General features: G+C 47.4%; 1 protein-coding gene and 1 long non-coding RNA gene across 2 annotated transcripts in view; one reads left to right on the top strand and one right to left on the bottom strand.

Moving 5' to 3' along the window:
* The window catches only part of Igf2r (insulin like growth factor 2 receptor), a 97,060-nt gene that overhangs the window by 56,625 nt on the left and 17,226 nt on the right, over positions 1-23,209 (bottom strand). Inside the window, exons 2-7 of the mRNA XM_059272840.1 lie at positions 15,813-15,952; positions 8,986-9,110; positions 8,013-8,111; positions 4,495-4,627; positions 2,077-2,206; positions 251-356 (exon numbers count right to left, since the gene is read on the bottom strand). Of these exons, the coding sequence (XP_059128823.1) occupies positions 251-356; positions 2,077-2,206; positions 4,495-4,627; positions 8,013-8,111; positions 8,986-9,110; positions 15,813-15,952 (733 nt within the window). The remainder of the gene's footprint in view (positions 1-250; positions 357-2,076; positions 2,207-4,494; positions 4,628-8,012; positions 8,112-8,985; positions 9,111-15,812; positions 15,953-23,209) is intronic.
* Positions 14,399-23,209, top strand: part of LOC131918650 (uncharacterized) — a 43,925-nt gene continuing 35,114 nt past the window's right edge. The window contains exon 1 of the long non-coding RNA XR_009381041.1: positions 14,399-14,709. This is a non-coding gene — a long non-coding RNA (uncharacterized LOC131918650). The remainder of the gene's footprint in view (positions 14,710-23,209) is intronic.

Below are 23,209 nucleotides of genomic sequence, written 5' to 3'. Positions count from 1 at the left end.
CCAGCACTTGGGAAGCTGAGGGTCCACAAAAAGATCCTGTCTCTAAACTAACACACACAAGGAAGAAAACACTGGCCGCCACAGGCAGCTGAAGCTCTTAGAAGCTGTTCCCTACCGAGAGTCCAAGGTCCCTTTAGTGTATCACCCTTCCCGGCACCCACCCACGTGTCTCAAACACAGACACACGATCGTTTGGGCAAGTCTGGCTGAGGATCACATCTTCAAAGTCACTTAGAGACAAGTCACTCACCTCTCTCCGCTCAGATGGGCACACAAATGTTATCGTCACTGCAGGGCTGTGACCATTACAGAAGTCTGGCTTTTCTGCCTCTTCCTTCACGTAACTCAGAACAAGCCTGCAGAAGCCATGTGGAAAAATTGTATTACAGAAGTGCAGATTACATTCAAACCGCTGCATTGCCCTGAGCAGTCAGTACATTTGAGGAATGGAGTACAGAGGAAAATAATAAAACGGCATTGTTCTATTTCCATTTTAAAAAAGCAGGAAAGTATAAACTTCAGAGTCTCTTCCTGTTGAAAGTCAAATGAATATGATGATGGGTATGCAAACTAAACACCCTAAAGGAAGCTGTCGACATAATAGAGACCACTTTCGTAAGAGACCTAATAAAGTAAGATCAACACAGCTGAGAGGCCTAACACATTTTTCCTCACAAGGTTCCATGATCTTTCCCTAACAAAGAGCTATATGTCAACCTGTCAGCCTGTGGCTGGTCAAGATGGCGGGCACAGCAGCCACAGACAGGTTAGGGTTGCTGCACCCAAAGCCCAACCCCTGTCTCTACCAAGGAAGCACTCACAGTAGTCAGCAGGCCCCTGCCTCACCTGTGGGCCATGCCCGTGTCTCCACGCACCACCACACAAGTGCTGACTATAGACAAGCCACGCTCTGCATGGAATCCTACATTCCCTGAGCCCTCAGCCACCACCTGGGGCCCTCAATCACCACCCTGTCACTCTGGACAATCCCTCCCAACTCCAAATAGCGCAGCCCTGACAGACATGCTCCAACAGGTGATTACTAGGCCACAGGGACATTAAAGAGGTTAACAAATGATATCCTCATGCTACAGTTCTGTTGTTGAGAGGATATGAGAACGCAGACCAAAAGACTTTGTGAAGCTACAGGGAAAAGATGGCCTCTAACAGAACAAGGAGATAGGCCACATAAGAAACCAACCTGAGTTTGAGGACAGCCAGAGCTCTTACACAGAGAAACCCTGTCTCGGAGAAAGAAAAAAAAAAGAAAAAAAAAGGGGGGGGGGGAGAACCTGACTGGAACTCTTAGTCTCTGAAATTGCAGCTGAGGAAATAAATTCCTGCTGTTCAATGCCCCACTCTGTGGTATTTGCTTATGGCAATGTGAGCAAGTTGATGCAGACACAGAACACTCTCAGCTTTTTTCCAATTCAGGTCCTGCTTTAACAGTACAAGTCTGCAGTCTAGTATTGCATCAGTTCCAACAGGTCAGAGAAAAAAGTCATGCCCCTGAAGTTGAGGCCGCAGGCAATACAGGAACCTGTATACATAAGAGAGTGGTGGGGGAGGGTGTGCACCGTGTCCCAGATAGAAAGAAACTGCGTGCAGGAGGGTCACCAGCAAACTGCCCCACCTATCTCTCCAAAAGAAAGGCTACAGATAACCTGACGAGTGACAGAACCTGAGCAGGATCAAGAATTCCAAGCTACTTTAAGCTACACGGCAAGACTGTCTCACAAAGCCAAATGAATGTCACCTAGTAAATAAAACAAGTGAGCACCATGGAAACCAGCTTGAGACAGGACAGTGACCAACCAGCCTGCTGGAAATAGGGTGTGCTTCCCTGGCTCCTGCAAGCCAGGTTCTTTCTGTTTCTCATCTTTTACCAGTATTAACTTACCAGTTATTAATTGTACATAACAACAGGTCTCACAATGACATTTTCACACATACACACAGCATACACTTTGATCATGCCAGCACCCCCACTACCAGGCTTCCATTCCCTTCCCTTCTCCATTAGTCCCCCTAAAAGGCAGGCTCTTGCTGAATAAGCCAAGGTGGCTACAGACTGACCTGTCCTTGCTTACTAGCTTCAGCCCCTCCTTGGGCCGGCCAACATCAAATGCCTGGTTTCCCTTCAGCAGACAGGCGGCAGCACCAGCAGGACAGGCTCTTAGCTGCGTGCTTGGGTCTCGAACAGCGTCTGCAAAACATCACAGACCACTTTACAGCAACAAAGTTGGAACTCATGGGAATCCTTATGTCCAGGCTTCTAAACCAACAAAGGGACTGTCACATCCACCCATCATGTTCTGAGATTCCATATAATATGTGGGCCAAGAAGCACCAGGCACTACTCTGCTTGTCAGACATTCCTTTGTCACCTGTGGTTACAAATGTTCACGTGTGCCCTTAAGTCTAACTTTAGCATTGTCCCTTTTTAAGTTTGAGATGCTAGAAAATGAGGCATTCTAGGGACAAGACTCTGTAATGGAAAGAAAGAAGCCACAGACAGGTCTGGGCTCACATCCTAAAGGATGACTCCCTCCTTCCATTCCTCCCTCACTCCCTTCTTCTCCCGGTTTCCCCTTTCCCCATTAGACCTTGGACCATACTGTGTTTACTCCTCCACTAGGTACTTCCTCCTCCCCAGCCCTAAGCTCCAGAAGGCAGAAACTTTAGGATGATAAAGGCTCTGATCGAACCACTAAAGTAGCCAAGCCATAGCAAATTTTAGTTTTTTGTTGTTGTTTTTGGTTTTGTTTTTTCAAGACAGGGTTTCTCTGTGTAGTTTTAGTGCCTGTCCTGGATCTCGCTCTGTAGACCAGGCTGGCCTCGAACTCACAGAGATCCGCCTGGCTCTGCCTCCTGAGTGCTGGAATTAAAGGCTTGTGCCACTGCTGCCCGGCCATAGGAAGTTTTGAACACTACTGCACAAGTAAGGAACCAGGAGCACCTCCCCAGACTTCAACAACTACCTCAGTCACAGTGGGAGGGCACCCTGCCTCCTGCCAGCCCTCCAGAAACCCAGCCCACCAGCCACGTACTTCCACACACAGCAACTGCTGTGCTGGGCTACTGCATCACAGGGGCTCGATGTTGGATACTCTGCCTCCTGGCTGCTCCCCAAACCCAACTAGAATCAAAACAGCCGCTTGCTTCCACACATAGCAACTGCAACGAGGGGCAACTACTTCAGGGAGCTGTGATGGCAGGCAGACTGCCTGCTTCCCAAAGGCCAAGGAAAGGCAAGTCAGTAAACAGCAGCCACGGGGCTAGGGGCTAACGTGGACATGAGGCTTTAGGGACCTTCAAAGTTAGTGTGAGGCAATTTCCTGGGGCTAAAGAAGGAGCAGCGGAGGACACAGGACCACCTTTAAAGACCATAAAGGCTGTTTTCTCCCAAACTGCCAGAAAATTGGAAAGAAAAACTAAGGTATTTATTGAATTAAAATAATACTCAAAGGGGGTTGTTTTTAAGGAACACAAATTTGTTTTCCAAATAGGATTTAAGAACTAGAAACTTCAATGTTTTCAAAACTGAAACATCACATTGTTGCAGAAGTTTACAACCCAACTTAAGTTACTGTAACCTCGCATGAAAAACTTGAAATCACCACTGGTCACTGGCAGTCCTAGGTGGAGTCTAATTATTACTGTAAACTGTTAATCATAATATACAAGTAAGATGGAATGTGTCCGTATACAATATAAAAAACTGTAGACCAGTTATATACCCACCACCCACTAAGTGTCATGCACTGAACTTGGTTTTTTCCCCAAAATTTTTCTAAGACCAACATCTCATAAATATTGGAAAATAAACATAAGGAAAACAGAAAAATCTGGCCTCTTTCCTTCTTTCCTTCCTTTTTAAATTTTCTTCCTTGGCAGTACAATTTCTTTATGGCACAGTTGCAGCCAACACAGCAGAATGACCAGTCCTGATCTATAGGGCTCCCAGTGCTGAGACCATGAGGGAAGCACAAGAGGCTTAGCAAGTAATAAATAAATACACAGTACAACTGTACAGCCCTCTGAGATAAAGGCCTTCATTTACAGCCTTGGGTTATCAAGGAACGATATGCTGGCCTCTCACAGTTCTACAAAGAAAACCAGAAGTCATTCCCATGCCAAGCACACATCACAGACACATTCTCAAAGCCTGTGTTATCCCTCAGCCCCTTTTACCCAGCCTCCACTCAAAGCCGCAGGGCTTGAGTAAACACAGCAAACTGAAACAAACTTCACCATGGAGCCCCAAACCCCCAAGTATCTGGCAGAGAAAACCTCCACAGAAGCAATAGCTTGAGTGGAATTTGCAGGGTTGGAAGAGGGTAGGATCAGCCTTGCTCAGGGAGATGAATGCAGCTGTCCAGAGGACACCTTCAGGACAACAGCTTTCTTAGAGAACTAATGGCGACGTGCATGTCAAAGGGGCCAGGGCATGTAATGACCAATCCCCACCCTTCCTCCTAAAAAGACTCTTACCTATGTCTCTACACACGTTGATGAATAGAGATGTGTCAGCATCAGAATCGTCTACCAGGTAGGCACCACTCAACCTGATCAGTGGGTTTAAATCATGCTTCTTTAACTTGTCATCAAATGCATAGCAGGGCACCTGAGGAAGCAGAGGACAAGTGAGTCAGCCTTCTTTTGTCCCACAGCTTGGGGCTCGGAGATCACACACTTGTGATGGACACCACACAACAGTGATTTCTATCCCTTAAGTACAAAATAAACATGGTTCTGTCAGGTGTGGTGGCAAAACCCTTTAATCCCAGCACTCAGGAGGCAGAGGCAGGAGGAACTCTATGAGTTCGAGGCCCACCTGGCCTACACAGTAAGTTCCCAGGCCAGCCAGGGCTACACAGTTGAGACTTTGTCTCAAAAACCAGTTCCGTCTTCCATACCATTTCTAAGGTTTTCGTCCCTTCTTAAGGCTGTGTGTCCGTAACTACCTCCTCTCACCTACCATCACTCATCTTTAAGGCTGTGTGTCCGTAACTACCTCCTCTCACCTACCATCACTCATCTTTCACCAGTCCAGGTCACTTCCTTCAGTATGCTACAAAATCCACAGCCTTACAAGTGTCTCTCCTCATTGCTGAATCCCCCTCAGCTACCTTCCCATGTCTGCAGCTTAAGAGAAAACTCCTCAACTGCCCCTGTCCTTTGTCTCCTCTTCTAGCACTGTTGTATCCAGTCCTGCCCCTCACCCCACCAAAGCCATACCTGCCCGGTGAGTTTGCCTATTGCCAGAACTGAAGCTCATTTCTTAGGCCTGTGATAAATGACCATAGCCTGAAGCCCTTCATTCCCCTTTCCCTTTGATGCCTGTCCAGAGGAACCTGTTTCCTGCTGCTCCTCCCCCCACCACTCCCAGCCCCCACCCCGGGGGCATCCTGGAAACCTCACCATCTTCTGACTCTAAATGCAGAGGTGGTTCTAGTGTGAAGGCTGTCAGGGGAAGGCGCTTACCACACAAGCCTGGCTGGAGACCCGCCTTTAATCCCCGGAACCCACATAAAGGTGGAAGGTGTCTCTTCACAGCAAGAGAAACCCTCAGACGGAGGCTTGAGGTATCCTTATTCCAGTCTCATTGACCACCATTCTCTCATCTCTGGGAGCTAATGACTATTTTATAATCAAATATCAAGGGGTCCACTATTGTCAGCAAAATCCTGTCCTTCGGAGTTTGACTCTTGCATAAACAAAAACATGCAAGTCTAAAGATGTACCCAGGAGTGAAAAGGCCAAGGGAGTAGCTACTGATAAGATTTTATTGGAAATTGCACGAAAAGAATGTATCCAAAAATAATAACTCTTTCCTCCCCAAGCTGCTACTAGTCATGGTGTTTATCACAGCAACAGACAGCAGACTATTACACTGCCCAATGAAATGTTCTTAAAATTCACATTCTCTACAGTCATTTCAAAGTACATTCCCTGTAAGAAAACTTTCTAAAATTGTATCTCTTAGATGGCAAGGGATGGTACAACAGTTAACTGCATAACACCCAGCTCTCAAACCTGCAGGAAAGTTCTGTCCACTGATCTTTTCCCTAGACTTGACTTCAGAGATTTCAGAAAGAGCTAAGAGATCATATCAAACCCCACACTCTTCTACTTCACTTTAGAGTGGCAAACTCTAGCCAAAGATAACCTTAAGCAGTCTATCATAGCCAGGACTCTCTGATAAAGGGGTGGGGTGGAGGATCCTGTGACTGGAAGGAACAGGCAGAGGGGAACTCGAGCTGAACACCACATTCCCCTAGAAGAAATAGCAAGAAGGTTGCCTAACTGGGTTGCAGTCAAAAGCAACTAAGGTGCTGACATCCCGTGCTCAGAAGGCTGTAGAAGGAACTCCAGACCGCTTTAGAGGCAGAAAGAACAGCAAACCTGCACCCACAATCCAGTGTCACCACACAAGCAAGGGAGCACAGAGACATTCACTCAGAGGGCTGTGAGGATGGGAAACCAGCAGCAGCCCTCCAGCCAGGTGAAAGGAAACCCGTGGCAAAGGAACAAGATAGCAATGAGTGGAATGGAAGGCAGGCAGGGGTCAGGCTGGGGGAAAACCTGTCCCCAGAAGCCTTAGGGGGGTTCTGTTCAAGAGGCTCTACAGGCTCCCCTCAGGGACGCTAGCCATCACTCCATCAAGGCAGAGAAGACTCCCTAGCAATGCTCCCCAGAACTGGAGCGTGGCCAGAACATTGGAGGGGTCTGCTGGGGATCATCCCTACCTCTTATCCTACCTATTACCACACTGTGCAGAGTGATGGAGGCATGCTAATGCACACATCAGTCACCATGCAGCCTGGGAGGAGGCAGTTTTCAGGCTTCCCACTGAGTTAACACGTAGGTGTTGTTTTGTGTCCTATTCACCTCCCTTTCCGAACTCTAGCCAGGCTCTGCAATTTTTATGTCTCCCAAGGTGCTAGGATAGGGGATTCGGAGACAGAATGCTTGAAAACTGTCTTAAAACCTCTACCAGAACCTACTGGATTAGGCATTAGTCTAAAAGGCACCATTTGGGCCAGCCGCCCGCTGGCTGAGGAGACAGCTCCAACAATGAGAACACAGCCAGGTGCAGTGGCTCCCACCCATCTGCAGTCCCAGCACTCAGGAGGGACAGTGGTTTAGTTACCTTCCTCATCTCTGAGGCAGCCTAAGGAGGGAGGGGTTCATTTGGCTCTCAGCTCAGGGCTGTAGAGAAGAGGAGTGTGAGGCCACTGTCACATCCCATCCACAACAAGGAGCACAGAAAGACAGGTGCTGGTGCTCAGTCCACTAAGCGCAAGAAACAAATGCTCCCACCCACATTTAGGATCTGCTTCCCCACCTCAGTTAATTCAATCTAGAAACCCCCAAGACATAGCCAGCAGGTTCATTTCCATGGGAATTCTAAATCTGTCAAGCAGACAGTCACGTTTAACCACCCCATGAAGGCAGAAGGATTACAAGTTTAAGGTTCTCCTCAGCCACATACCAAGTCTGGGGCCAGCCTGGGCTACATGAGACTCTGGCGATAAAAACTGGCAGAAAAAGAATCATCAAAGTGAGATCACCATGGGTAGGGAACTGGCGCAGGGGAAGATGAAGCGGTCAGACCCCAGGGCCCCAGAGGTGCAGGGCAAAACCTCAACGCAGGCCTGACTACATGTGGAGTGTGCACCACCAGAAGCCAGCCTGGCAGACAGTTTTAACAATTAAATCTCAGAGCATCTCTGTGCAAATGGACCCCGACATCCACAAAAATAGGCTTTCACCCCAAGAGACTGCAGTAAGTATTTGAAATCTCCCACTGCCCTCGGTCACAATCTTCTATGAAGTTTTTTTTCTTTTATTGAAAAAAAAATTTTCATGGATTGTTTGGATCATGGTTCCCCTCCCCCAACTCTCCAAAATCTTCCCCACCTCCTCTCCCATTCAAATCCACACCCTTTCTGTCTCTCAAGGTCTCCAGAGTGGATTTCATAACCAAATAGTCTTGGACCCATTACCTCTTTATTAGCTTTAAATATGTCTTTCTTGCAGGCTGCAGTAGTCCTCCATTCAAAGTAATGCACACAGCGTGTGGCAGTTACAAATTCGGGAGTTCCCTATTAAAAAAAAAAAGTCACCATACCACTTGATAATACAAGTTTTTAAACTTAGAATACTGTAAAATCCAGTGAAACTAAGGGTGTAACATGAAGACGTGTAACTGCTTTACATCAACAAGGTTACCAAGAACCTCCCCGCAAACGGAAAAGTTGGGAGAGGAGAGTCTCCAGACATCCTGTCTACTGACTGCCCAGCTGCCCCACTTTCCCAGGCAGAGTAAACTCATGGGAAGTTATCCGGCTTCCTCTCAAGAGCCCAATGTTCTCTAACCAAAAATCAGCAAAATCAAAGCCAGAAAGTATGATCTCATACATCCTGTGAGGAGGCCCCTAAGGAGCCCATAGCATCTGAGCCTGTGCAGACTCACAGCCCCTGCCCCAGGCAGCCCCTTCTGGCAGCCAGGGATGACTCAGATCAGTTTACCCTATGTAACCCTGCACATCAATAATTAACTTCTACCTCCCCGAGCCATGTGCAAAGCCCTAGGTTCACCTTCAAACCCTCTTTTTCATACAGTGAATATCAAACCCTTAAGAGCAATAAACAGAAGTAAGTCAGCAGCTAGCTTACTCTGCAATATTACTTCCACAGTTTATGCTGCCACAGAGATTTTAAGATCTCAGTGTGTACAATGAGCAGTCGTGGGTTGATCCAAAATTAATATTCATTCTACCTCAAGTTTCACTTCAATTCTAACCATGTTTAAGATTTGCTTACTTAGCGGTTCTGGATGGTGGTGTGATAGGAATGTGAACTGGTGTCTGTGTGTTAATTTTGGCCATTTATTCCTCCAGTATCAGGACTTCTCTAACAAGCATGCCAGAAAGGGAGAATATTCATAACAAGAAGCTCGCAGAGGGCCCCACTCACCAGGGTCTTCCCACACAGAAATGTAATACTGGTCTGGGTTTTGTGCTGTGAATCTGAAGGCCGGCAGTCCGTGGTGGTGTTGAATTCCAGGAGGGATCTGGATGAACTTTTCAAAAGTGAATCACCTATTTGGAGAGGGTGAGGATGAACATACAGTGAACACACATATGGCATATAGGGTCTTCTGCTTACAGATAAGCACTAGGCAAATCAAGAGTGTTAAACATGCAGGATTCTCTCTTCAAATGGAGAGAGATACCCTGGCTTCCGGCCCAAAAGGCTGGGAACAGAGGTGGTTAATAGTTTGATGACTTCTGTACTATCTGTATGGCCAGGCCACACCAGCTCCCCAGACCCTTATCCTCAGCATTATTTACCTTGAGACTGCTTCCTTAATATATAGATTAACTCATCTTTATGGAAGATGCCACTTGCACTTTACAAGAGTTTCAATGTAGCCATGTCTTAAGCTTTGTTATGCACACAGGATTGAATTAATTATCACCAGAAAACTTTTTTTTTAAATTGTGTTTTGCTTAAATGTGCCTAAAATTAACTGTAAGGCCTTCAAAGTTTGAACCAACACCAGTTTCTGCCTAAAATTTTCTGGTCTTTCCCCAAATCTTTCCTGACCAGCTCAATGGGCAATTTACATAAACACTTTCAATGTTGTGGAAGAGCCCTGGAAGACCACCAACATCATCAGGCTCCAGGCCAAGAGGTGTAGGGTAAAAGGGCCAGCCAAAGAAACACACTCTGACCCTGAGAACATAGTGAAAGAAACACACTTTGGCCCTGAAACCAGAGCCAAAGAAACACACTCTGCCTTTGACCAACTCAGCACAAAAGCCAACCAATCCATGAGCAGGAAAACTAACCAATCCGTTGAGCACGAAATCCAGCCAATCTCTGAGAGGTGAGGTGGGGCAGAGCAGAGGGGTATTAAGTGACACAGTTGCGGTAGAATTTAATACTCTCCACCCACCTACTAAGGCGCCAACATTTATCTATCCCTCCTCACTCTTAATGTGGAACAGGACAGACAGGACTGCCTATCACCAAGCAGGTACCCTGCGGAGCTTGCAGCACAGAGGGACTGTGGTAGTTTGAATGTAATTGTCCCCCATGAACTCATAGGGGGTGGCATTATTAGGAGATTTTGGCTTTGTTGGATCAACTGAATCACCACTGAGTCAAGGAAGAAATAAAGATATGAAAGACTTGTAGAATTCAGTGAAAATGAATGCACTATGGGACACTATGAAAGTAGTACTAAGAGTAAAGAAAGTCCATAGCACTAAGTACCTACACAAAGATTTAGAGAAAGCTCACACTAGGGACCTCCTGAAACTAAAAAATGTCCTGTAAGGCAAAGGACATGGTCAATAAGACAAAATGACAGCCTGCAGAATAGGAAAAGTTCTTCACCAACCCCACATCTGACAGAGGGCTGATCTCCAAAACATATGAAGAACTCAAGAAACCATACATCAAAATACCAAATAATCCAATTTAAAAAATGGGGTACAGATCTAAACAGAGAACAGATCTAAACAGAGAAGTCTCAATAGAAGAATCTCAAATGGCCAAGAAAGACATTTAAGGAATTGCTAAACATCCTTAGCCATCAGGGAAATGCAAATCAAAATGAATCTGAGATACCATCTTACACCTGTCAGAATGGCTAAGATCAAAAACACTGATGACAGTCTATGTTGGAGAGGATGTAGAGTAACGGGAACATTCCTCCACTGCTGGAAGGAGTGCAGACTTGTACGGCCACTTTGGAAATCAATATATGGCACTTTCTTAGAAAATTGGGAATCAATCTACCTCAAGACCCAATGATACCACTCTTGGGCATATACCCAAAAGATGCTCAATCATATCACAAGGACACTCAACTATGTTCAACTATGTTCACAGCAGCATTATTCGTAATAGCCAGAATCTGGAAACAACCTAGATGCCCCTCAACCGAAGAATGAATAAAGAAAATGTGGTAGGTACATTTCACATTCAACGGTTTAAAAAAAAAAACCCACAATGAATGACATGAAATTTGCAGGCAAATGGATAGAACTAGAAAAAAAAATTATCCTGAGTGAGGTAACCCAGACCCAGAAAGACAAACATGGTATGTAGTCATGACTCATAAGTGGATACTAGATGGAAAGCAATGGATAACCAGACTATAATCTACAACCCCAGAGAAGCTAGGTAACAAGGAGGACCCTAAGAGGGGCACACATAGAAGGAGAAATAGAAAAAAAAAAAAAAAAAAAAGGGAAATAGATAAGATCTCTTGGGTAAACTGGAAGGGGGGAGTAGAGGGAGGGGGTGGGGGAGGAACAGGGATCAGGATGGCCAAGTTGGGGGAGGGACGGAGAAGGGGGGGCAATAGAAAGAGGTATTCTTCCCCCCCCCCAATACCAGAAAGAGTTTCTCTGTGTAGCTTTGGAGCCTGTCCTAGAACTCGCTCTGTAGACCAGGCTGGCCTCGAACTCACAGAGATCTGCCTACCTCTGCCTCCCGAGTGCTGGGATTAAAGGTGTACGCCATCACTGCCCAGCTTAGAAAGAAGTATTTTGATAGAGGGAGCCATTATGGGGTTAGGGAGAAACGTGGTACTAGGGAAATCCCCAGGAATCCACAGGGATGACTCCAGCTAACACTCCTAGCAACAGTGGAGAGGGTGCCTGAACTAGCTTTCCCCTATACTCTGATTAGTGACTACCCTAATTGTCATCATAGAACTTCATCCAGTAACTGATGGAAGCAGATGCAGAGATCCACAGCTAAGCACTGGGCCAAGCTCCTCGAGTCCAGTTGAGAAAGGGAGGAGGGATTATAGAAGCAAGGGTGGGTCAGAAAAACCAGAGAGAGCAGATCCGACTTAGTGGGAGCTCACAGACTCTGGACTGATGGTTGGGGAACCTGCATGGAACCGAACTAGGCCCTCTGAATGTGGGTGACATTTATGTGTGGCTTGATCTGTTTGTTGGGCCCCTGGCAGTGAGACCAGGGTTTATCCTTGGTGAATGAACTGGCTTTTTTTGGAACCCATTCCTTATGGTGGGATACCTTGCTCAGCCTTGATGCAGGGGGTAAAGGGTTTGGACCTGCCTACACTTGGTATGCCACACTTTGTTGACTCCCCAAGGAAGGCCTTACCCTATCTGAGGAGTGGAGGGGGGTGGGGGAAGCGGGAGAAGGGGAGGGAGGGGGGAACTGTGGTTGGTATATAAAATGAAAAAAAAATTTTAATTAAAAAAAAGAAAAAATTGGAACTTTTATACCTATGATTTTATGAGGTTGGAATTTTATGAAATTCAAAATGATATATGGAAAATGAAAATTCAAATATTCAAAAAGTATCATGATGCAAAGAAAAAAGAAAGAAAAAGAAACTAAGACAGGGGCATAGGGCCTAGAGCCTTTGTCAGGCGAGGGGTCTCGCTGAGTAGCCACACTGGGCAAGCTGTGCTGCCCCAGAGCCAGGCCTGCCACCCGCTCCCCTGCGGGGCCGGGCAGCTGTCGGGAACTGACAGGAATTGACACGTTGTTCTTCGGCACCCTTTGGCACTGGCTGCGTTGTGTAGGGCAGAAAGGCGTAGGGCAGGGAGGCCCCCCCAGCCCCCCACGGCGGCCAACCCTTGCCTGCCCCAGCCCGCCCTGCTGGCGCCACTAGATTCGCGCCCTTCCTGACTTGTTCCCGGGTGTCTCAGGCCTCTCCGGTCCCGAGTGAGTGCGACGCCTAGTGGCAGCGCCAACAGCCGCGGCCACTCCTAAGGCCCGCAGCCCACCCGGTCCTGGCTCTGGGATGGGTCCCAGGAAGGGCCTCACGGTCCAATACCAGCCTCCCAGTGACCAGCCCTTGGGCCAGGCGGGGCTACAGGCTGGCCAATCAGGAAAGGGTATATCCCACAATCCCACCCCCCTTAAGACGTACCCAAGCCTGCCCCGACTTGCTCTGACGTGTCCAAAGATGGTAGAGCCAATCAAATTTAAGTACTGCTTGCTTAGCCAATCACGTTCAGGGTGACCTCATTCCCCCCAACCCCCTCCTAGCGGCCTATAAAAGGAGCTGCGGGCTTCCTGGCAGACCCCTGAATGCTGGACTAAACAAGGTTCTTCTGCTGACTGCATACATCAGCAGTTTGTTTTCTGGGGTGTTCTGCCGACTCTTAACAAGGGGACAAACTGAGCCGCAGCCAGCAGCGCGGAGAGGGAACTGGGCAGAGCCGAGCCGCGCGAGGGACCAGGCTGGACCTAAGAGACTAGCAGCGCTGCGGACCGGCGAGACAAGACGTGCCGTGCAGACCTAAGAGACTAGCGCGCAGACCGGCAGACTGAAAAGACAAGCCGTGCTGCGTGGACCAATGGATCAAAAAACTAGCTGCGCTGCGCGACCGGCAGACTGAAAAAGACAAGCCGCGCTGCGCGGACCAACGGACCACAAAGACTAGCCACCCTGCGCAGACCAACGGACCAAAAATATTAGCCGCGCTGCGTGGACCGGTGGACTAAAGAGACCAGCCACGCTGCGCAGACCGGTGGACTAGAGACTAGCCGCGGACCGGTGGACTAAAGAGACTAGCCGCGGACCGGTGGACTAAAGAGACTAGCCGCGGACCGGTGGACTAGAGACTAGCCGCGCTGCGCGGACTGGTGGACTAAAGAGACTAGCCGCGGACCGGTGGACTAGAGACTAGCCGCGCTGCGCGGACTGGTGGACTAAAGAGACTAGCCGCGGACCGGTCGACTAGAGACTAGCCGCGGACCGGTGGACTAGAGACTAGCCGCGCTGCGCGGACCGGTGGACTAAAGAGACTAGCCGCGGACCGGTGGACTAGAGACTAGCCGCGCTGCGCGGACCGGTGGACTAAAGAGACTAGCCGCGTTCCACCGACCGGTGGACTAAAGAGACTAGCCGCGCTGAGCGGACCGGCGGACTAAAGAGACTAGCCGCGTTCCACCGACCGGTGGACTAAAGAGACTAGCCGCGCTGAGCGGACCGGCGGACTAAAGAGACTAGCCGCGTTCCACCGACCGGTGGACTAAAGAGACTAGCCGCGCTGAGCGGACCGGCGGACTAAAGAGACTAGCCGCGTTCCACCGACCGGTGGACTAAAGAGACTAGCCGCGTTCCGCGGACCGGTGGACTAAAGAGACTAGCCGCGTTCCGCGGACCGGTGGACTAAAGAGACTAGCCGCGCTGAGCGGACCGGCGGACTAAAGAGACTAGCCACGCTGAGCGGACCGGTGGACGAAAGAGACTAGCCGCGGACCGGTGGACTAGAGACTAGCCGCGGACCGGTGGACTAAAGAGACTAGCCGCGGACCGGTGGACTAAAGAGACTAGCCGGCTGCGCGGACCGGTGGACTAAAGAGACTAGCCGCGTTCCGCGGACCGGCGGACTAAAGAGACCAGCCGCGCTGAGCGGACCGGCGGACTAAAGAGACTAGCCGCGCTGAGCGGACCGGCGGACCGAAAAGACAAGCTGCACCGCGGACCTGAGGACTAAAGAGACTAGCCGCACAGCACGGACCGGCAGGCCTTTTTGAAAAGATGAGCCGCACTGCGCGGAGCGGTCGACTAAAGAGACTAGCTGCGTTCCGCGGACTGGTGGACTAAAGACACTAGCCACGCCACGTGGACCGGCAGACCTTCTTGAAAAGACTAGCGCGTGGACTGGTGGACCGAAAAGATGCACCACGCACGTGAGTGTGTCCCCATCCCTCAGCCCCTCTAAAGGCAATTAACCTTCATTGTGTGTGTGTGTGTATCTCCTGTATGTGGTAGCCAGTGGAAGTCAGGGTATCACAACCCCTGAAGCTGATACAGTTGTGAGCTATCATCCAACATGGATGCTGGGGGGGGGGGGGGGGACGACAACACAGGTCCTCTGGAACAATTGTGTTCTTAACCACTGAGCATCTCTCCAACCCTAAATTAAATTTACCATTTTTAACTATTATAAAATTCACCTAGGTGTGGAAGAGATGGAGGCTTTCTATGAAAGCATGGCCAGCAGGTTACACAAAGTTCAAGCCTACACAGGGAGAACACCACTTTTTTAAAAAAATTATTTATTCATTATATATATAATACATATTATATATATATAGCGCATTATATATGTATATGTGTGTGTGTGTGTGTGTGTGTGTGTGTGTGTGTGTGTGAAGGCACCAGATCTCACTGTAGATGGCTATGAGTCACCATGTGGTTAGCGGGAATTGAACTCAGAACCTCTGGAAGAGCAGCCAGTAGCCAGTGCTCTTAATCTCTGAACCATCTCTCCAGCCTGAGAACACTTGTCTTTAATTTAAAAAGAAAAAAAAAAAATCTGGGCAGTGGTGGCACATGATTTTAATGCCAGCAGAGGGAGAGAAAGGTGGATCTCTGTAACTTTGAGGCCAGGCTGGTCTACAAAGAGAGTTCCAGGACAACCTGGGCAACACAGAGAATTCCCGTCTTGAAAATCCAAAACCAAAAAAAGAAAAACAACAAAAAAATACCTATGGACTGGAGAAGTGGCTCAAGCACAAGCACTTAGCCCTCTTCCAGAGGACTAAGTTCAGTTCCCAGCACCCATGCATGCCCGGGACTCACAACCACCTTAACTCCAGCTCCAGGTGATCTTACATCTCTTCTGGCCCAGCAGGTACTTAGACCCGCAGGCAAACACACAGACAAAATAATCTTTTAGAAAATGTCTACTATTAGACACTATATTAACAATCTATATTATATATAAACCATACAGTTGTGTCCACTGTTATAGCCATGTAGTATGTTTACGTAATGGAGCTTTACTTACCCACTGATCGAAAAGTTTTTGTCTTTAAGTCACACATACAAACAGCACTTGTCGGCCCACACCCGGGAAGATCCACATTTCCACAAACACTGATTTTATAAACAGCATTATTTTTGGAATCAACAGCTTCCCATGTGTAGCTGGAAAGGAAGAAAGACAATTTGTCAATGTCATTGATCTGACAATTTCTCTCCAGTTGGAAATTCTAGCCGTATCTGCTCCAACTACTATATATAAGGCGGCACTTTCATTAACTAAAAATACCAAGTCAAATGTGGCAAACATTTTAAAAAGTGGCCAGGATAGAATCCACCAAGTGCCACCTGGCTACTAAAACCTCAGACTGCTCAAATCTATCCTTATTCTAAGAACATTAATTCATTAGAGCAACTACTTGAGTCACACTGTGTGAGATGGGACCAGTCCAGTCACTCCAGAGTGCTGAAGACCCAAAAGACTGTTGCGTTTTGTTTTGAATTATTATTTTATATGTATGAGTGTTTTGCCAACATGCATATCTGTACATCACATATGTGCAGTGTCCAAGGAGGCCAGAAGAGGATTCAATTCCTCTGGAACTGGAGTTACAACTTTCGGGAGCTGCCATGGGGTGCTAGGAATCAAACCTAGCTAGGTCATGCCCTAGAACAGCAGCCAGGGCTTTTAACTGCTATGCTATCTCTCCAGTTCTTCCAAGGGATTGTCTTTAACTCTGAAGCTTTTTACTTTTTTTTTTTTTTTTTTTTGGTGGAACTTCTGATGCCCCTGTCTCCATCTCCTAAGTGCTGAGATCACTGACTTGCACTACCACACCTAGACTTAACGTGGTCAGGGGCCAAATCCAGGCCCTAGTTGCATATTAGGCAAGCACGCCACCAACTGAGCTCCACCCCCACCTCACGTTTTTTATTATTATTAAAACTGGTTATAATGTGTAAAGCAGGCCTGCTTCTGACAGACTACAGTCTGGATCCAAACTGACTCGCAGCTCTGCTAAGAGCTGTTGTCGGCCTCACAGTGAGACAAGGTCTACTTGCAGGCTGATGAGCTACTATGCTATAGAGCTCTGCAGAACCCACTCTGACTGTCTGCTATCACAACCTCAACACCTGGAACAAAATCTTTGGGGTTTTTTGGTTCTGCCCCAAGTAATTATGCTAATCCTCTACTCTTTCCTAGGAGAATGCTTTGCCCATTTTATAAACTGGGGTTCATTTCCTCAGCAAGGGTAAAAAGAGAAAAGGGAGAGAGTAAGAAGTTTCTTGAGAATGTGCTTCAATACGCAGGGCAGTGGTGGCACACACCTTTAATCCCAGCACTTGGGAGGCAGAGGCAGGTGGATCTCAGTGAGTTCGAGACCAATTTGGCCTACAGAGTGAGATCCAGGACAGCCAGGACTGTTACACAGAGTACCCCTGTTGGGGGGTTCGGGGGAGACACACACACACACAGAAAACCCTGGTTAACTTTCAACAGTTCTGATGAAAGGAGGGAAGAAAGGCTAAATCGGACTTGCCAGGATAAGCCTACCCAGAAGGAGAGAGAGGTTCAGGTGTGAGACAGCTTCCACTCATTTCCAGTTGACCATATGTGACCATGTGAATAATGCCTCACAGAAGTACCCAGAGACGTGCCTAGGGTTTCCCCATTCCCAGGCACCAGGGCAAAGGTTACCCCAAAGCCACCAGGTACTGTCCGTGCCCTTCCCTGACTAGAATTTACTGCTAGGTAGCACTCCTAGCATCATGGACAAGGAACTCACTTAACCTTGGGCCTGGGGTCCAGTCGGAGCCCCCTGCCCCAAAGCAAGGGTGTGTAAACATCTGGCAGGTGACAGAGTGTCCTGGGAATCTGTGGCCACTAAGCTACTACAAACCTGAAAAACTGGTTACTTAAGTGGCAGGCCTTTTTAAAGCAGTGATTACTCAACAAACAGATTAGTTACCTCCAGAGCCATGAGGATCATGCATGAGAAAAATCACTCAAGCACGCTGGCTGGCCCAGAGAAAATCATCAATAAAGCCTGTCTCTTCTTCCTCTGGCTAGGGGTGGGGGTGGTAGTGGTAATTTGTTTCATAGTGTATCCTTCTGTCTATGTATCCCCTATACCCCAGTGCTGGGGTTACAGAGGCCCAGCCACGGGGGTTTCCTAAGTATTCAATAAGAAAGGCAACAAGGTATAGAATGACAAGAGTCCCGGGCCCCATGGAGGGCCTATTCCGGCCTATTCCGGCAGGAAGGAAGGAAAATAAGTGAACATATGCACAAGACAAGCTCTGATGGAAACAGTCGGTGAGGACAAGCCAGTGGACCACTAAGAATATGGCACAGCTCAGTCAGGCTGAGAAATTACTCTGAGCCCTGACAGACAAGCAGTAGCGGCTTCAGGGATGGAGGGGGAAGAAAAGGAGAGAGCAACTTGGCCAAAGCTGGAAGACTAAGAGGTCAGCAGCAGGTGGGGAAGCCACAGGTGGGGACAGCCACGCCTGTCCTGAAGTAAGCAGTCTTGATTATACTTGAAAGTAAAGGTCACAGAACACAAACTTTCCTTAAAACTTTTAGCTAGTAATTTGCAGGATATTAGTACATTTTTATTATGGTGAGTTATAGAGAAAATGCTAATCTCTCATTTGGGAGCTGTGATTAGTTTTTCCAAGCTGGCAGGCAGTTCATGGAAAACCTTAGCCTGACATCATTACTGCTCCTCACAGCTCAATGACTGAAGTACCTATGGGTACCACAGAAAAGAAGTCAGCAGTGAGAATCAAATCGAAAGAAATCCAGGCAGAGAAATAAAAAGGGGAAAGTGAACTGCACAGAAGTCAGAGAGAAAAGGCTGCTTTCTGAACGGCATGCTTTTTTGTATTTCGTACAAATTTATCAAAATGGAAGTGGTGATGTAAATAGGGAGGGCAGATCCTATTACCTACTCAAGTCTTTGAACAGTTTCTTTGGAGTTGATTTAAGGGCTCACAGGCGGCAGCCCTCCCCATGCAGATATCCTCAGCCATCAGACTCAACCCACAGCTCCTGGGAACATGTGCTAGCTCAGCTTAGTCACACCACTTAGGAGCACAGAAACGGTCACAGTGTCTTCTGAACTGAAACCAAACGATCTGCAGGCTGTTAGCACTTGAGAAGGTCTAATTCAGCGAACATTACAGCTGCTTAAAACAATCCAACAGGCCTGGCACCTGTGCACTGTCGCTCAACTGAAATAGCATTCCATGAAACTCTCAGGAGACCAGTTCTGCAGTAGAGTGAAAGTGAGCTAACATGTAGATAATGTGACCTGGTACTATTACTTTAAAACTACTTTATAGTTCATAGAGACAGAAAAATTAGATGTTATCTCAAGATGGAGAAGAAAGGAATACAGAGCAATGATTTCCTAAGTACAGAGTTTACCAGTTCATCTCTGTCAACTGGGCGATTGCGTAGATTCAGAAAATAATCTGTCTACTGTGAAGGAGAATTTGTGAAAAGAAGCTATGTCTGCAAAGTCTTACTGACTGACTGAAACCTCAGTGCCCGGAACCTAATTAAAACTTATCTTGGGCTATCTTTAGCACCCTCAGGAGCCATTCCTTGCACACCACGGTGTCAGAACTAACCTCCTGAGATAAGCAGATAAAAACCTTTGGAATGTATCTACTTGACAGAACCTTATCTCCACCAAGGGGCTAAACATGCTATTAGAGACCTATAGCTTTCTCATGTTTCCACCAATGTATTTTTAAATGCCTTGATGTGTTACTTTCTTTGTTATAAAAAACTTCATGAAACTGCTTCCATGGTGGACCATGCTATTTGGGGAGATCCAAATCTATGTTCCTGGGCCATGGTCATTCATTTTTGGCTCCAGAATAAACTCTTATTCCCTTAAAAAAAAAAAAAAACAACTACTTTATAGTTAGCCTGAGACTGGTAGAAATGCATGACAGCATTTTTCATGTGCTGTGTTTAACAAGGAGGGGCTGCATGTTTGAAGACAAGTGTGATGGTGCAGTGATGCACACCCAGGCAGCCAAGGAAGGAGAAGCAAAAGTTAAGGACAGAATTGGCTACAGAGTGAAGCCTGGTCTCGCCTAGACTAGCTAAGAGTCCGTTTCAGGCCACACACAGTGGTCCATGCCTTTAATCTCAGTGCTCGGGAGGCAGATCTCTGTTGAGTTTGAAGCCAGCCTGGAACAGTAAGAGTTCCAGGAGAGTTAGGGCTATAGTGAGTCCTTGCCTCAAGAACAAAAAGAAAAAGAAAGCAAAAAACAAACAGTCCAAGTCACATTTAAAATTTTAAACTTAAATGAATATAAATTATTGTGTGATATTTTGATTGTGTTCTGACAAATAAAGCTTGCTTGCAGTCAGAGGGCAGAGCTAGCCACTAGCTGACCTAAATTAACCATAAAGATTTGGAGGACTGGAGACAGCAAATAGTAAGGCGGGCCAGAGAGGCTCTTGGCCCTTTTGGACTGAGGAACGGTAGAGATAGGAAGTGACTGTGCCTGCTCCCCTGTGTCTTTGATCTTTCAGGTTTTTAATCCCAATATCTGAGGCTGCAACCATTCTTACAGTGGAATCTGTAAAAAGCTGAAAAATCAGCATGGTTGTTATCAAAAGTACCTGGGAATGAGGGCACTGGAGACTAAAGTGTGCAGTTATATCTCTGAGGGACAAACTGGTGTGAAAATTTATCTTTTAGAAAAAAATTCTATTTGAAACAAATATGGATAGCCAAAATTAAAATTCCAGCCCACAGCAACAGTTCACTGCTAAACAAGAAAGGCACCGTAAGCTGAGAGGCCCCCAGAAGTCCACCCTTTACCAAGTTCACACAAGTGAAGACTAAGAAAAGGCAGGCAGGGCGGACAGTCCATTAGCCTGAAGCCCAAGTTCTGAGGACACGGCCATCAGCTATGTTCACCAGAGGTCTCCATCACACCTGAGTAGTGCACAGACCGCTTCAGCAGTGCGTGTATCCCGACAGGAGTGAAGTCCAGGGGCCATGCTCACAACTCCTCTACTGTTTACTCACAGTCACGGGCTCCTCGCTGAGTTCCATCTCATTTGAGGGACTTCAATGGGCAGTGAGAAGGTGGGGCAGGGAAAAACAGAAAGGCCAGGGATGCAGATGGTCCACTGAAAACACAGCCTGGAATCTGCCCGCTGCCCCCCCCCCCCCCATTGGAAGTAGAACTGCCCCTCTGGGCACTAAACTACCTAGAGAAACCTTGGTTTTGAAAATCAGCAACAGTGCCTGAAGTGGGTAGTGCACACCTACAATCTCAGTCGTCGGGAAGTGGAAGCAAGGGTGTTGCCACAATTTTGAGGCTAGTCAGGGCTAAAGAGCAAGATATCAGTTCAAAAAGAAAAGGAAGAAAAAGTTTAAGAAAAGCAAGCCAAATCCCCAATTTCCCATCTCACTGTAAAAACTAGTTTATAGGCTCACTCACCTCTGAAAAGCCCCAACTCTAGACACCCCGTGCCACAGTGGCACTGTTAAGCAATGGCATGTGAGTGGGGTCCTTAGCACAGCTTCGCAGTATCTGTGACCTGACACATGTTCTCTAGACTATAACTCCTGCCTCCGCAACCCTAGCCAGCAGGGACACAAATAATCTACAACCCCTTTTTCCAACATAGTATTTATTTATTTCTTGTACAGAGAAAAAAGACCGACTCGGCCATCACTCAGCTGCTACAGTGCTTACCTAGCATACTGTGTGGTGTGCTGCAGTGGTTTGAATGGAAAATGTGCCCCACAGGCACATGCACTTGAAGATATGATTCCTAGTTAGTGGTGCTCTTGGGTGGGCAATGAAACATTAGGAGGTGGAGCCTTGCTGAAGGAAACATGTCACTGGGGGGACAGGCTTTCAGAGTTCACAGCCACACCCAGCTTCCAGTTTGTTCTCAGAGCTCCCCGCCTGTAGATGGAATGTCTGTAGATGGAATGTCTCTTGCTCAACCATCTACTGCCATCTTCTCCCACCATTACAGAGTATCCCTCTAGAACCTAAGCGGAAATAAACTCTTCTGTAAGTTGCCTTGGTCACAGCAACAAAAAGTAACTAATCCAAAGGCCCTGAGTTCCATCCCAAGTACCGTATATAAACCAGGAATGGAAGTACATGCCCCGTTAACCCCAGCACGTGGGAGATAAAGTCAGGAACTCAACACAAATTGCTCCATTACAAACAGGACGGTTCTGGGATACAAAAACTGCTCTCTTCAGTTAAGTTCTGCCACAACCACCTGAAGGTCACCTGTACTTCAGTTCCAGGGAACTACTACTTACAAAACCATTAGGAAGGAAACAGGGGGGCTGAGGAGACAGTTAAGGATAGAGCCTGTTCCATACTAGCATTCATGAGGCCCTCCCTCCAGGCCTCAGTACCAGGGAACAGGAGGGAGAGGGGGACACCAGGCCACTGGGCTGTGTGTCTCAGTACAAGGCTCGTTCTCCCAGCACCAACCCTAAGTGACACCCACCCCAGCTCTGGCTCCATCTTCAACTCTTCAGTTCCTCAGCTTAGGAAGCAAAGCACAAGACTCAGGTAAAGTCTTATTTCCTCCAGTGCCACCTAGCTATGCAGTGGCTAAGCCAGGGACAAACCCAGGTTAGCTGAGCCCCAAGAATAAGAGCTGTACCACTAGGGTCAACTGTCTCAGATAGTCTAAATTTTTAATGTATTTTAAATCTTCCAGAAAATATTTAGTTTCAATAACAACACTGAAAAGCTCTCTAAAACTTTGAGTTCAACTTTGTCTCACATATGTACGCACCCATGCATGCACACACACACAAGCCATTAAGATGACAGATGTGACACAGATACTTCCAAGTTCCTGTTTTACCTCATAGCCAGCCATGCACAGTACCATTTTATTCAATAACACAACATTAAAGTCATCCTTTTATAGGCACACCCAATATAACTCCCTTTCCTGTGTATGTCAAAACTCATGTGGACCTCGGAGGGAGGAAACCCTGGGTGCAACACTAAGCCCAGAGCACACGGTGCTAAAAACAGCAGGCTCCGTGTGTCCTGGCCGAGAGCTGCCAAACTACACAACGGACTCCTCACCCCGGCAGAGGTGCTTCCCTCTGGCCTGGTTATTGGGGTCTAAGCTAGCAGAACTCTGAGCAGAGAATGCATCCTCTCTCCTGCTCTCAGACTCACGCAGGCCCCTTCCTTTAGATGGACTATATACACACAGCCATCAGTAACTTGGAAAAGGGCAGACAGCACACACATGACTTTGATGAGCTATCTCTGATTTAAAAGTGAATGTGGTGTTGGAAACACCTTCCACAGGAGTGGTTAACAAGTACATGGGCAGAGTGCATACTTCACTAGAAAAACTGAGCACAGTTCAGTCTGGGAGCAACAGTA

This window comes from Peromyscus eremicus, chromosome 8b, assembly GCF_949786415.1.
Source record: "Peromyscus eremicus chromosome 8b, PerEre_H2_v1, whole genome shotgun sequence".
In the NCBI taxonomy this organism is placed as follows: Eukaryota; Metazoa; Chordata; class Mammalia; order Rodentia; family Cricetidae; genus Peromyscus; species Peromyscus eremicus.
This window is presented reverse-complemented; position numbering and strand designations above follow the sequence as displayed.